General features: G+C 44.7%; 1 protein-coding gene across 2 annotated transcripts in view; it reads right to left on the bottom strand.

The window, feature by feature from the left end:
- MTOR (mechanistic target of rapamycin kinase) overlaps nt 1-13668 on the bottom strand; it is a 938810-nt gene that overhangs the window by 626568 nt on the left and 298574 nt on the right. For both annotated transcript variants that reach the window (XM_086921314.1, XM_086921315.1), the window contains 4 exons: nt 11679-11765; nt 10604-10660; nt 7593-7760; nt 6927-7039 (listed from right to left, as the gene is read on the bottom strand). In XM_086921314.1, coding sequence (XP_086777440.1) covers nt 6927-7039; nt 7593-7760; nt 10604-10660; nt 11679-11765 — 425 coding nt within the window. The remainder of the gene's footprint in view (nt 1-6926; nt 7040-7592; nt 7761-10603; nt 10661-11678; nt 11766-13668) is intronic.

The following is a 13668-nucleotide window of genomic DNA, read 5'->3' as shown; positions in this document are numbered from 1 at the left end:
TGTGTAGCGTAAATATCAGTTGTTGGTATTGCCCAATATATCCACCTTAGAAGACTAGAAAGCTATTTTTGTCATGCTAGAATTCGCATAAAAGTACTGAGCCATCCTTCCATTTAAACTGATGTTTCTTTTTCTATAACTCGGTAGCACTCATGTGTTCCACCTCGGGAGGATGAAAGACTAGTGGGCCCTCTGGGATTCGAAATGGTGACCAAGCTGCCAGGGGCATTTTTATAGTGGAATGCATTAGCTCACTGAGCCATCAGACCCTCTCAGCAGCCATTTGGCGCTCCCAAAGGGAATCTGTGAGCGCGGCAGCTGTGGGATTGGTTTAGGGACTGATCACAGCCTCCCGCGCGCAGGTCTCTAGAGCGATTCTCTCTCTCTCACGCAGCTATTTACTTGGGATGTGGAAATCGCTGGACAGATGAAGCTGCTCCGAAAGCCCGTTGTATATAAAAGTAATGCTTTATGCGGCGAAGGCATAAGGTATGGGGAGGTCTTGTGCGAAGGAGACAGAAGACGTGAGAAAGTCATGCATTGTAGGGGAGGGTAGAACCATCGGGTGAACGCATGCAGGAAGAAAGCCGACTTTTCTAAAAACATTGGAAGTTACAAAATAGCAGGAAAAAGTGAAAGGGACAGCGGAGCAGAGCATCAGGGGAACAAGCATGCGTGTGGTGCGTGCGTGAAAACAAGCCCGGGAGTTTTGTGCGCGCACACGCCGTGAAAGTGAAAGTGATCGCGATGCACTTAATGACCCGTGACAGGAGGAAAGACAGATGGCGGCTGCGCGCATGCGTAATCGCAAGCTTGAGGCCACCAAAAGCCTGTGGTAGCACTTTGAAAACCCGCTTGCTAAATGTCTCGCAGAGCAACGCATGCGGTGGCTCAGGCGAGACCTAAAAAGCACAATCTGTGTGCCAAAACCTAGCTTTCTGTCAAATTTGGTGTAATTCCATTCAGCAGTGTGGGCTGCAGTCTTGTTCAAAATTCCAATGGAAATTAACATGGAAAACACACTTTTTTTGCCCTCCCCAATTTCTCAGTCTCCGCTTGACGGATCTCCCTGAAACTTTCTATGCACAACAAGAATCACTGGCACACACGAGTCACGAGCCGGCAGTTCAAAAATGCTGTCTCAGCTTTTAATTAAAAAACATCCATTGCACCGTAACCTATTCAAGACATATTAAGGCATGCTTATAAAATCCTTTGCGGCTCGACAACCCTATAGTCTTATAAACAGGCGTTTAAACAACAGTTTAGGAGCCACCTCTGACCCTGCTCGCAGGCAGGTCGCTCCCCACGCTGCTGCACGGCTCTGCCTGCATTGTTTTTGCCTAATCTTGTACTTTTTCCCCTGTGCCTAACTTGCTTTCTTGCCCAGACTTGTTTTTATTCCCCTGTGCCTGTACTTGCTTTCTTGCCCAGACTTGTTTTTATTCCCCTGTGCCTGTACTTGCTTTCTTGCCCAGACTTGTTTTTATTCCTCTGTGCCTGTACTTGTTTTCTTGCCTAAACTTGTTTTTCCATCCTGTGCCCAGTTCTCCCGCGGCCCCCGCACGTTTTTCCCACCGCTGCGTCCCTGCCCCCCTGCAATCCAATTCACCGCCCGCTCCCGCCTCCCAGCTGATCCTCCCTCCCACATCGCAGAAGGCGCGCCTGAGGCAAGCCCGTCTGCACCCGTCCGCACCTGGATCGCGCCCAGCGCCAGAACGGCGCCCAGCGCCAGGACCCCGCGAACGCCACGACGCCCAATACTGCTACGATGCCAGAACCCTCCACGCACTCAACACCAGACGATCACACACCTGCTTCCTGGCCATCCCGAAACACACCCACAGAGCTTTCACCTGCTGGAACTGCAGCTTCACAAGCATCCGCCCCACCATGCTACCGACCAGGAAGGAACCCAACCTCCTCAGATGCATCCTTCTCAACACCCGCTCCGCCCGCAAACACGCAGTTGAACTCTGGGACCTACTCGACTCAACCTCCCCAGACGTCTCCTTCCTGACAGAGACCTGGCTGAACCCCGCTTCAGCACCCAACATAGCCATAGCCGTCCCGTAAGGCTACAAGATCACCCGCAGGGACCGCACCAACGGAGCAGGAGGAGGAATTCCCATTGTCCACAGGAAAACTCTCAGAATCTCAACCAACACCGATGACACCCTCAGCAGAGCTGAACACCTGCACTCCCAGATCCACACCGACCCAACACCACCCTCATAGGAACCCTCATCTACAGACCCCCCGGACCCCGACCACAGTTCAGTGACTCAATCGCCGACTTTGTCAGCACACATGCCCTCGCCTCCACAGACTACATCCTCCTCGGTGACCTGAACTTCCACCTTGAGAACAACACCACCACCAAATCCACACCCTGATCGACAACCTAGCCAACCACGGACTCAGACAACTCGTCACAACACTCCGCCGGTCACACGCTTGACCCTATCATCTCCGCAAGCCCCCACGTCTCCTTCAACCACACCAGCGAACTCCACTGGACCGACCATCGCTGCATCCACTTCACCTTCAAGAAACCCACCAAGCACCGCCGCACCCAACATATGCTTCGCCGCTGCTGGAGCAAAGTCACCAAGACCAGCTAACCACCACCCTCGCCCAGAGCCCACTCGCCGACCCCACCGACCCAGACACCGCCACCCACAACCTCAGACAGTGGATCAACAACTGCGCCAACACCCTTGATCAAGAAACCCTCCAACAGTCACACCTACAAGAAAGTCAGCTGGTTCACTGAAGACCTCCGGGCCTCCAAGCAAACCTGCCGAAAGCTGGAGAAGATCTGGCTCCGTGAACGAACACCGGACAGCCACGCAGCCCACAAGAACGCCACCCATAGACACCATCACTTCATCAGATCCGCCAAAAGGGCCTCCTTCAAAAACCGCCTAGACAACAACACGCACAACAGCAAAGAGCTGTTCGTCATTGTGAAAAAACTCTCCAACACCAGCGACGTCCCACCCTCGCAAGACCTGTGTGACTCGCTGGCCACCTTCTTCCACCACAAGATCGAGGTCATCCATGACTGCTTCAGCGCCACGACCGTCCCAACAACCACTGAGACCTCCACCACCACGACCAGCATCCGCACCAACCGCCTGCTCTCCTGGAGCAACATCAATGACGACGACACCATCAAGATCATGAACACCATCCACTCCGGATCTCCGTCAGACCCATGCCCACACCACATCTTCAACAAAGCCAGCACGTCCATCGCACCCAATCTCCGGAAAGTAATCAAAACCTCCTTCGAGGCAGCAATCTTCCCGGAGAGCTGGAAGCAAAGTCTTACTCAAGAAACCCAAGGTGGACCCCAAGGACCTCAAGAACTTCTGGCCCATCTCCCTGCACCCGTTCCCGGCAAAGTTCATCGAGAAAACCGTAAACGAACAACTGACCCGCTACCTCGAGGAGAACAACATCCTGGACCCTTCACAGTCCGGGTTCCGCAGCAACCACAGCACCGAGACTGGCCTCATCGCCACCACCGATGACATCAAGTCCCTTCTGGACAACGGAGAAACGGCGGCCCTTATCCTCTTGGACCTGTCAGCCGCCTTCGACAAGGTCTGCCACCACACACTACGAACACGCCTCCACAACGCCGGGATCCAAGCGAAGGCCACATCACACCCCACCTGAGAGACCTGCACTGGCTCCCGGTCAACAAGAAAATAACCTTCAAGCTACTCTCCCACGCACACAAGGCACTCCACAACACCGGGCCAACGTACCTCAACAGACGACTCAGCTTCTACAGCTGGGTTTTCGAGCAGTAGCAGCATTCCCCACCCCAGAGCCTTGAGACCCTCACGGGTGAGTAGTGCGCTTTACAAATGATATGATTGATTGATTGATGTGTAGTTTGTGTACATAAACTTGCTGGTCTAACCCCAACTGGACACCTTTACTTGGCCAAGAGTTAGCAGGAGAATTAAAACAGTGGACTTTCTCACAGGTGGCTAGTAGAGGGGGGAATGTAAACATCGACCTTAAAGGCAACCACAGGCTTTATAACTCTCAGCTATGGAAAATGTTCAATTAACTTTCTCTAAAACAGACTACTGCATGTTTCTACGGTTTGCAAATGAAACGGTGTGACACTGCAGAGCTGTGCTGACCCAAAGCCCTTGCAAATACCTCGAGAAGGGAAAGAAAACACGTTCCAGAGAGGTAAACGGTCTCCATGAGCTGTGATGTAGGAGTATAACTCAGTAATATATTTGAAGAGCCTGTATGGGAAGCAGATTGGAAGGAAAACATCCTAAAACATGACCACGTGGTTACCGAGAGAGCTCCGTTAAAGGCACCGTCCAGGTGTACAGAAAAAACTGTTCTCTTCATTCACTCCTGTATCTCTAACAAACATCAGCAATAGGCCTTTTCAATTGTTCCTTTGCTTGATTATGTCTGCTTGGGTTTTGAACCCTATTGTGACATCATTCACTGCGTGGTCCCTTTCATTCAGACACTCCATGGACGATGTTCATCAATTTCAAGCAGCAGCTGTTTCAAAATACTCCCTAATGTCATTAATAATTCAGGTGAGTAGGAAGATTAAAAACAGCTGTTGCTAGGTCTAGTCTTTTTAATTGATGAGGTTCATTGGAGTGGCGAAGGGTTACCAAGTAATTATTGCCTACAAATCAAAAGAGAAATACATTCGCTGTCTGCGATGTGCATAAAAGTAGCCCCACCTCTGTGTCCTATAACAGAGTTCACGTTTGCTTTTGTGGCCTACTACATGAAAAAAGGCTGCGTGGAATCTTTTCATTAACCAGGAGGGTGGTGGATGGGGGATGAAACAGTATATGTGTTCTTTTGTTACCCTAAAGTAGTATGATATACCGGCAAGATGTACTGCATGCTACAGGGACGGGAGTCCCATCCAGTGATGCAATGAGGATGGTTGTATTGTAGGGCCTTCAGCCAATGGACAGTACTTGGTTTGTAATATCACTGCAGCATTAGCTATAATTTAATATCATTTAAATGCTAATAAAACTCTTAGGGGGGAGAGACAAGCAGTTCAGGAAATTTGCCATCAGAGATGCCCAGACTTGGAACATTCACACATTCTAGAAATGGCACCAGTGGAAGTACACTTCACTCTAAAGTACACCTTTTTACATGCGATGCACTATCCAGAGTCAATGCAAAGTACAACCTGCAGTTATCCTGCAGAATGCCCTCCACAGGTATGGGGTGACCTTCATGTGAAAGAACTACTCACCATAAAGTAGACTCCTTTTGGCTTGATGAATATGAACCGTTTAACATTTTGCAGGTTTTTTTTGTACTTTATCCCGCTCTCCAGCACTATAATGTGCTTGTTTTAACTGCTGTAAGTGAATCTGCTTGCCAATATAGCCAAACCTCAGACCATGGAAACACCTATTGTTAAACTTAACAGACCAAATACTTCAACAATTCCATGGACCAGGTAATTGTGCACCATTGAAAAAAGAAGACCACAATTCCAATTCCATAATCCCTACTTTGCATGGTACACACAAAGTATACGGAGTAGGGGAAAAATATTTTCTTGTGCAAAATAGTTTCGAAAATAGATTCAGCTGCCCTGCAACTAGATATGATACTTTGCTGAAAAGCATTTATTCATACATGGTAAATACTAAACGCAGAATACAGCCTGAACTGAACTTCAGTTTTCTCTAAATTAGGATTCCATGTCACGATTAATGCTTACATTCACAGTACGATCACGATTAATAGCAAGTAATTGTTTGTTAAGCACTGACATATAAACCTCTTCGGTTAGGCCCGTACAACAAGTCAGACGAGTATTTCATATTTACAATTTGCGACACTGGGGGAGGGGGTGCATTAATTAGTATGAGTGCAATTGCCACACCATTCAGCTTTGGAATTCGAAACGAAAGATAACGTGTTAATGTGCACACATGCATTGATTCGAATGTGTGCAAACACGAAATTTGCCCTACTGGCCAGCATCATTTGTTCAAATCATCCGTGAAAAACCCCATTGCGTGTAATTTTTAAAGTTAAACACAAGTTGTGTATTTGGAGCACCCGTGAACTGAAATATGGAGACTGATTAAAAATAAACTACTAAGTGAAATCTGTTCAAAGAGGCCACTGTACATACGTAAACTCTGCATTCTTTCCAGAAGGCTTCAACCAACAATGCTGAAAGTTATACATTCCATGTTTTAGCCAATGTATCAGTATGTGGCAAGAGATTAGCCTGGTTAGTCCTGCTGTTGTGTCGCAGTTATCTCTAAAAAGCAAAATCGCCGCCGTCCACTGTATGCGGCATGAGAAATGAAATGTCACGCTTGCTAAAGTAGATGCAGGATGAGACACTAATGCCTCGCATAACAAAAAACGAAAAAAGCCCGCGAGTGGTGCGCGCTCTCGCGCACCACAACGAGTCTTGCTTTCAATTATCGTGCCCGTGTCTGGGCACTATAATTGAAAGCACATGACGGCCAGTGCCCGTAACAGACACCAATAGGTCGTGGGCAGAGCAATGCGCCCACCTTTGGCCAATTGTGTGCTGTCTTTTATAAAAAGACGCACGCAAAGGCCAACAGCGAGCCACAAAAGGAAAAGCACATGCACAAGTGTGTGCGATTCCTAGGTAAGCTTGTAAAACCCAATTTTTAGCTACCAAATGACTCGCGCTGCGCGAGCACTGCTGCGCACTGCAACGCTAGGCGCAAGACCTAAAAATAAATCCTTCAGGCATCTGGACATTACCACAGCAATGGGACTTTCACCAGGTGGGACTCGAAATGGTTTGATAAGGACCAAGATGTGTGGAGGGGCTGTGACACTACTCTAAAAATATCTTACCACCATTTAAAATGTGCATGCTGCATATTATGCATACTCACTTCCGTGCTAGTATTGGGGCATCTGGCGCATCAAACAGCTTTACTATTGGAGGCAACAGCAGATGAAGATAATCATCCAGATTTGCACCGAATAGCTGGATTGCATTGAGAAGCTGCGGAAGGGACATATTGAAAAAAATTATGAATGGCTGCCAGACAACAGATGAAATAAAACTGGCCTTGCCCACAATATACCCTACTGGCGGCAGTGAAGGACGATTATCTTAACAGCAATTACACATCCCACCAATTCAAGGTTGTCAGCACCCACCTCCTACTCCAATCATTTTCCTCTTCCATCGTCATAGCAATAATACTGCACAGTCCCCTACAATTAAGGATGTAAGCTTGTGCTCCTCCATCATGGCTGTCAAGCCAATGCGGATTTCTCTACAATGCTCACTCACGATGACATTGGCAAAGATCCCCACCCACTCCACTCCAACACTCATCTTCTTGGCGTAACACTCCTCATTATAGGCTCAATGAACATATCTTTCAGTGGAATTCCAATCTGTTGGCTCCATTCAGTTCTCCCCTTAGTGGTACAACAAAGTCAGTATGACTTGGTGCACCTGAATTTTTTGCCCACATCCATCGCACATGCCCACCTGACCTCACTCTTCTGTCTGTGAAAATAGCACACCTCACCCTTCCCCAGCTCACCTTGATAGTCACAATGCGCCCTGCACTGTTGTCATTCATGAAGACCCGAAGCATGTGGGGCACGAGCTGTGGCAGATAAAGTTTGAATTCGCCACCCAGGGCTAACACGATCTGCTCAATCAGGAGAATGATGGTGCTTTGGATTGGGTTATTCGTGGTCCAGTGATCCTGGAACAGCAAGGGATAAAGACATGGGCACATCAATGTTGGTGAAAGAGAGAGTGACTTGAAGAGTAAATGAATGGGTGGAGCAGAAGAGACAGTGGAGCAGAGGACAGGGCAGATAATGGAATCCAGTGGAACACAGGACAGAGCAGACAAGAGGATAAGGTGGTGGGGAGAAGTGTGCAGAGGCGGTGTGGTGCTGAATCAAAAGAAGGTAAAGGAGATAGGGAGAGGCATAGAAAAGAGAATGGGCAATTGAGAAAAGAGTAGGGCACAATAGAGAAGAGGCAACCAGGAAGCGAGGGAGACGAGAAGAGGCTGAGCAAAGGCAGTGGGCACATCAACAATGCAGAACAAATATTATCATGACTGAGTTGAGAGAAGGTAGGATGACGAGAGAAGCAGTGAGAGGTAAAGAGTGAGAAGATAATCAAAGACAGCCAGGGCTTCAACAGTGGGGAAAGCGAGAGCAGGGTCAGGAATGGGTGAGAGTAAGTTCAGAGAGAGGACGATGGCAAGGAGAGAAAATCAAGTAGAGGAGAGAGACTTGTTGATTGAGACAAGGCGAGAGAAATGGCAAGAATACACAAAGAGGCAATTCTACGGCATGGCTTCGAAAAGCAATGCATGGCCTGCATTACGTTTTCAACCCTATGACCTCTACAATAGGAGTTCAATAGAGATGCTACATTCTACCAAAAACAAAATGCATACAATGTGTACCACCACCCATCCTCTAGGGTGGCACCTGTTGCCTCCTATCAGGCTATGGTGTTATGATGTAACAACTGCACCACTAGCATGGAGGCAGCCTACGAAAGGTCTATATGTAAAATCCGCTGTCTTTCTAATTAGAGCACTAACGTCCCAAAGGGAGTGTGTAGTATGCCTCATTGTTTAGAAACATATTTTATTGATTTTAGAAAAATTGTTGATGGAACGTGTCCTCTTGACTTTCCTGCTCTGTGCTGGGCATCACAAAGCAACCAGGAAAACAAGGCATGGCATCTTGGGGGACAATTCACAAATCAGCTTCACTTGTTGAAGCAGTCCTGCCAATGCCTGCTCATAAATCCTGGTAACGAGATTGAAAAGGAAGATTGATCAATGCTGCTTGCTCTTTGGTTGGCAGTGACTTACCAATAGTAATAAGGATATTTTACATTTATATTTCATAAGCACAAGCTTAGAAGATGCAGGTAGTAAACTGAACAAAAAGTGCACCAAATATGTTAAAACTAAATTAACAAAATATCAAATGTTTATTGTACATCAAAAACAGTATATGAATCTGTAAATTATTCCAAGCCTGAGAACAGAATACAACAAATGTCTGTCTCTTCCAGGAAATTTACCAAAGACAGGGAACCACCAACTATATATGCCCTGCTGAGTGCAAGGTTCTGTACCAGCCTAATTTATCTACAAGGTAACAGGGACCCTATTGTAAACGAACTACACCTGAGGCCTGAATTCACAGATACCTCCATAAAATGACTGGATTAAAATCTTAGCTTGGCGTGAGGGTCTAGTAGTCACATACACCATCAGCTGCTTCTCCTGCCAAGGGACTGTGCCAGGTCCACAGGAACCATCAAGTACTAGACACATTATTTTAATTTTTGGTAAACTTTGTTTTGGCACTGAGAGCTATTTTTGGGACATAACTTGGATCCTATTCCAGTTAGGGTGCTTAGTTTTTGGACTTGACCATTAACAGTTTTTGAGGTGGAACTCACCTACACATGCACAAAGTAAATTAATGACTCCTTATTGCTTTTAGGGTAACTACAAGTTTAGGGCAGAAGGCAGACATATATTCTAAATCACACATGATTGCAACAGTAGTAAACTTAAGGACTACTGAAGGCAGCTGAGATACCCTAGGTGTCTTCCTCATGGAATAACCCTGGTTATCGGTCCCCATTTAATAACAATCTAGCCTCAGATTTTAGCTGCCCTATTATCCCTTGCAGGAAATTAAGACCTATTTTTGTAGGAGTAGTGATTTTACTGGACACCTAGGTAACTTTGTGTGGTTTACTAGGTCATATTATATCAGAATTTCTAGTACCGCCCACCTTTTAGAATACTCTTTGGCTTTACCACTCCTGGGAATCAGGGGTCTGTAAGGTGTACCCTGATTTTCCAACTGAAGTGAAACAGTACTTGTATTACTGGTGTTTAATGGTGCAGAATCTATCCAGTAGTCGTGACAGTCCAAGGTACCAATGGTATGTACTAACAGTATTTTACTAATGTTGCTAAACTGGAAGAATTTGGATGCTCCGCATTAAGTTAGGCACATAACAGAAATACCTGTCTCTTGCTCTAAAATCAGAATTACACCAGAAACCTCAGCCGCCTCTTTTCCACAATGTAGAACACACATCAAATCAGATATGCCACACTGCAGACCCAAAAGCTAGGTAGATATCAAAATGGCAAGCGCGTGGCTTTGAAGTTATGTACACATAAAAAAACACCAACCAGTTGAAGCCAACATTAGGCACGGAAAAATATGTCACTGTCTTGATCTCAGTGGCATGAATAAACCAAGAATACCAAATGCAAAGATGGATGTGCATTTAAAAAAATACTAAACTATTGATACAAAGTTACATACACATCAGAAGTTGCAGGATTTTCAACTTGTTGGAAATTAGAGGCTTTCAGATCCACAGTTAAACGTTTACTGAAAATTCTGTTTGGCCTCTCTAAAGTCATACACACACCAGAAAAGTCAGTCTTCCGCACACAGTATGGCAGTTCCTTGAAATTAGAAGCATATCCCATTGAATGCACACTATGAATGCCCGCTATACAAACAATTTAGCTGAGCTTACCTTGTTTGAGTCTGTCCGAAGAGGGTCTGTGGTTTCCAAGACATCGGTCTTCAACTCCTAAAAAGCAGCAGTCAAGCAGATTTAGAGAAAATTATACTCCGTTGCCAACAAGCATTAGCCTTAATGCATATAACAAGTATCTGTCTCCGGTTGCACAATGGCATCAGCAACTCCATGAAGGAAATGATGAAAATGGTCCAAGGGAGAGCTCAAATCTGTTGTGCGTAACACAAGAGATAAGTTAAAAACAAGAATCTATTCAGTAAAACAGCTGCTTCCTGTCAAGAAGGAGGTGCTACACCCTGGAAGATGTTGTGAGAGTGCCCATTGAGGCAGAAATCATAACACTGGTTTTGCTTCAGATGGTATCTAAGAAATATCATCTCTTATGGATAAAATTAGGCATCCTGCAGCCTTTGAATTCAGCATCGAATTTTAAGAATGCCTGTACTGTGCTGTGATCTGATCAGTGAACGGGAGGAAACTAATGTGTGGATAGACAACTGGAGACAATCGGATAAATGACAAAGGTTTGTGCTCATATAGGGCAAATATAGCCTTATTAAACTACAATGTTCATAGGATGCACGGCCCTAATTCACCTATCATAACTGCATCGATTAAAACAGTGGTATCCTGTCACTCATAAGATTTTGTGTGTTGCAGTACTTAAAACATTCAGCATACAGAAATCCACTGTCATTAGTACAATGCAACATCAGTAAGTAATAGCTTCCAGTTGTTGTATTTCTGGATAACTTATGCCACAAAATAAACCAACATGTATTTTTGGTATATTAAGGATAGATCCCTACATACCAAGAAGATTCAAGCTTTTCCCACAGTTCGAATTTCTGCTGTCTTAAAATGCTTTAGTAGTGGTCCAACCAACGATGATCATACTCTGCCGCAGGCATCTCTAGCAATAAGTGTCCTGCACTAGGATATATTACACCTACCAGAATGTGCTCACATGGAGGTAAAATGTCTTGGGAACCAACTAGTCCTCAGAACACTATGCCTAAGGAATACAACTTACAGTACCACTTTCTAAATTGAAAGGCAAGATTCTTACTCGCATGAGGGAGAATATTTCCTCCATGTAGGGCCGGATGTGACTCCGCACAAAAGACACTAACATCCCCAGCTGCTGGAACATAAACTGTAAGAGAGACAGAACAGAGGTTAGCACTACTCCTGGTGAGACATGACATATGTTACTGTTGGAGGGACACAATAGATTACATTATGTTGCAGACCCTCTCTAAGATCAGAAAGAGTCTGATTCCCCTCCGCCACCCAACAAACAAAACATGAGCCAAGGCTTTTAACATAACATAAGAGAGTAGCACAGAGATCATTAAAACACCAAGGATTTCATCATATTATTGGGAGAGTACTGCAGAAGATGTTCCCATGCCTGGGTGTTTAACAATGCAAAAGGATAGTGGGGACACAGTTTTCAAGCTTGTGCTTTTTTACATAATGTGGGTGTGTACTGTGGTGGCACACATCTAGGTTTTTACCATGTGGGATGATAAACAGGTTGGTATAACTGTGGCTTTTAACAATGTGAGGTCATAGCAGAGGTTTTACTATGCAGATACTTTTAACATAATGTGGGGAAGTATTAAAGAGCTTGTTGACCCACAAAAGCTAATATAATGCAGGAATGATATGCCGAACACTGCCTACAGGTTTATAAAATAAGTAAAAAACCTTTTCACACTGAGGATTTAAGAGAACATGGAAATTCAACAGGTCTTGATTACATATGATATATTATGAGGACATACTACCGTGGCTTTATTTTATATACCTCCCAATGGCCCTGCCGCCACCAGATTGGCAGAGACCCAACCTAACTAACAAGTGTTCCTAGCAAACACTAATCTTGCTGGGAAGAGAAGCTGAAAATGGCACCAAATTACAGCAGCAAAGATCATCCCAGTCCTCAGCAAACTCATATTTATTGTAGGTGCATTTTATGATTAAAGTCATTTTCTACTATAGTTCAGTGGTCTAGGCTAGTATCGTTCTTCCACCAAAACAAATCTCTGACAACTACTAGACAGTCAACTCTATCCTAGGAAAAGAGCACATTTTCTCGCACAGACTTGAATCTTCAATATCATGAATAATTTGTTGGTTAAAAAAAAAAGAGTGCCACTGCTCACATTCATTATAACTAAAGGCACTGTCAAAAAGAGAATGCTGTAAAATGTTTGTATGTGTGATTTCTTATTCAACCATTTATGCTCTCCTTCAAGCGTTTGCATGTTCCAGAAAAGGGAGGAAATCTTTAAGACCAATACACACTAACCCAATAATCATGGTAGAGAATTACATGTACAAGTGCAAAATTGAAAATTAATTATAATAGTGACACTACAGGCCTACAGTAGGGCAATTCGCCTGTACGTCAAGTGCAGATATGGATTTTCATTGTTTGACTTTTAATTACAAATACTCCCCCAGTCACTGAATGGGGAGAAGAATTATCCCCAAAACAGTATCAATTCCTTTGCTGACTGAAGTAAAAAAAAAAAATGAGACTACGTCTGAGAAAATATTCAAGGATATGACTGGCCAATCAAGACTGATCAATGTCATACCCAGAGGAGGAGGTACACAGCCCCATTTGAAATCCATAAATTAACAATATTAACAATTTGCAGAACTAAGGGGAATATAGATGAATGGATTAGAAATATGCAGGAGTGCAGTCAGATCTCTTAAAATGGGTTCTAACCCAATGGATTTGAGAGAAAAAGTGGTATATCAAGACCCTAAAGATTATTTTTAATTTTAGGAAATGCAACCGTTATGGGCAAATATTCTATCCCAATGATTTGTTTTTATGTCTAATGTCATGTAGCAGACATGTTGTTTAGTCCTCTAAAAGAATAGAGAGATTACAATAAACTATATTTGATTAAACTAATGCACGTCTGTCCTTAAAATTCTAACAAATGTTTGTGTTATGCACAACGTCATGAAAGCAAACGCAGCTTCCTGACTCTGCAGCACTGAGAAACAAAGAACTCAATGGGCCCATTTGTTGG

This window comes from Lissotriton vulgaris, chromosome 5 (genome assembly GCF_964263255.1).
Source record: "Lissotriton vulgaris chromosome 5, aLisVul1.2, whole genome shotgun sequence".
Classification (NCBI taxonomy): domain Eukaryota; kingdom Metazoa; phylum Chordata; class Amphibia; order Caudata; family Salamandridae; genus Lissotriton; species Lissotriton vulgaris.
This window is presented reverse-complemented; position numbering and strand designations above follow the sequence as displayed.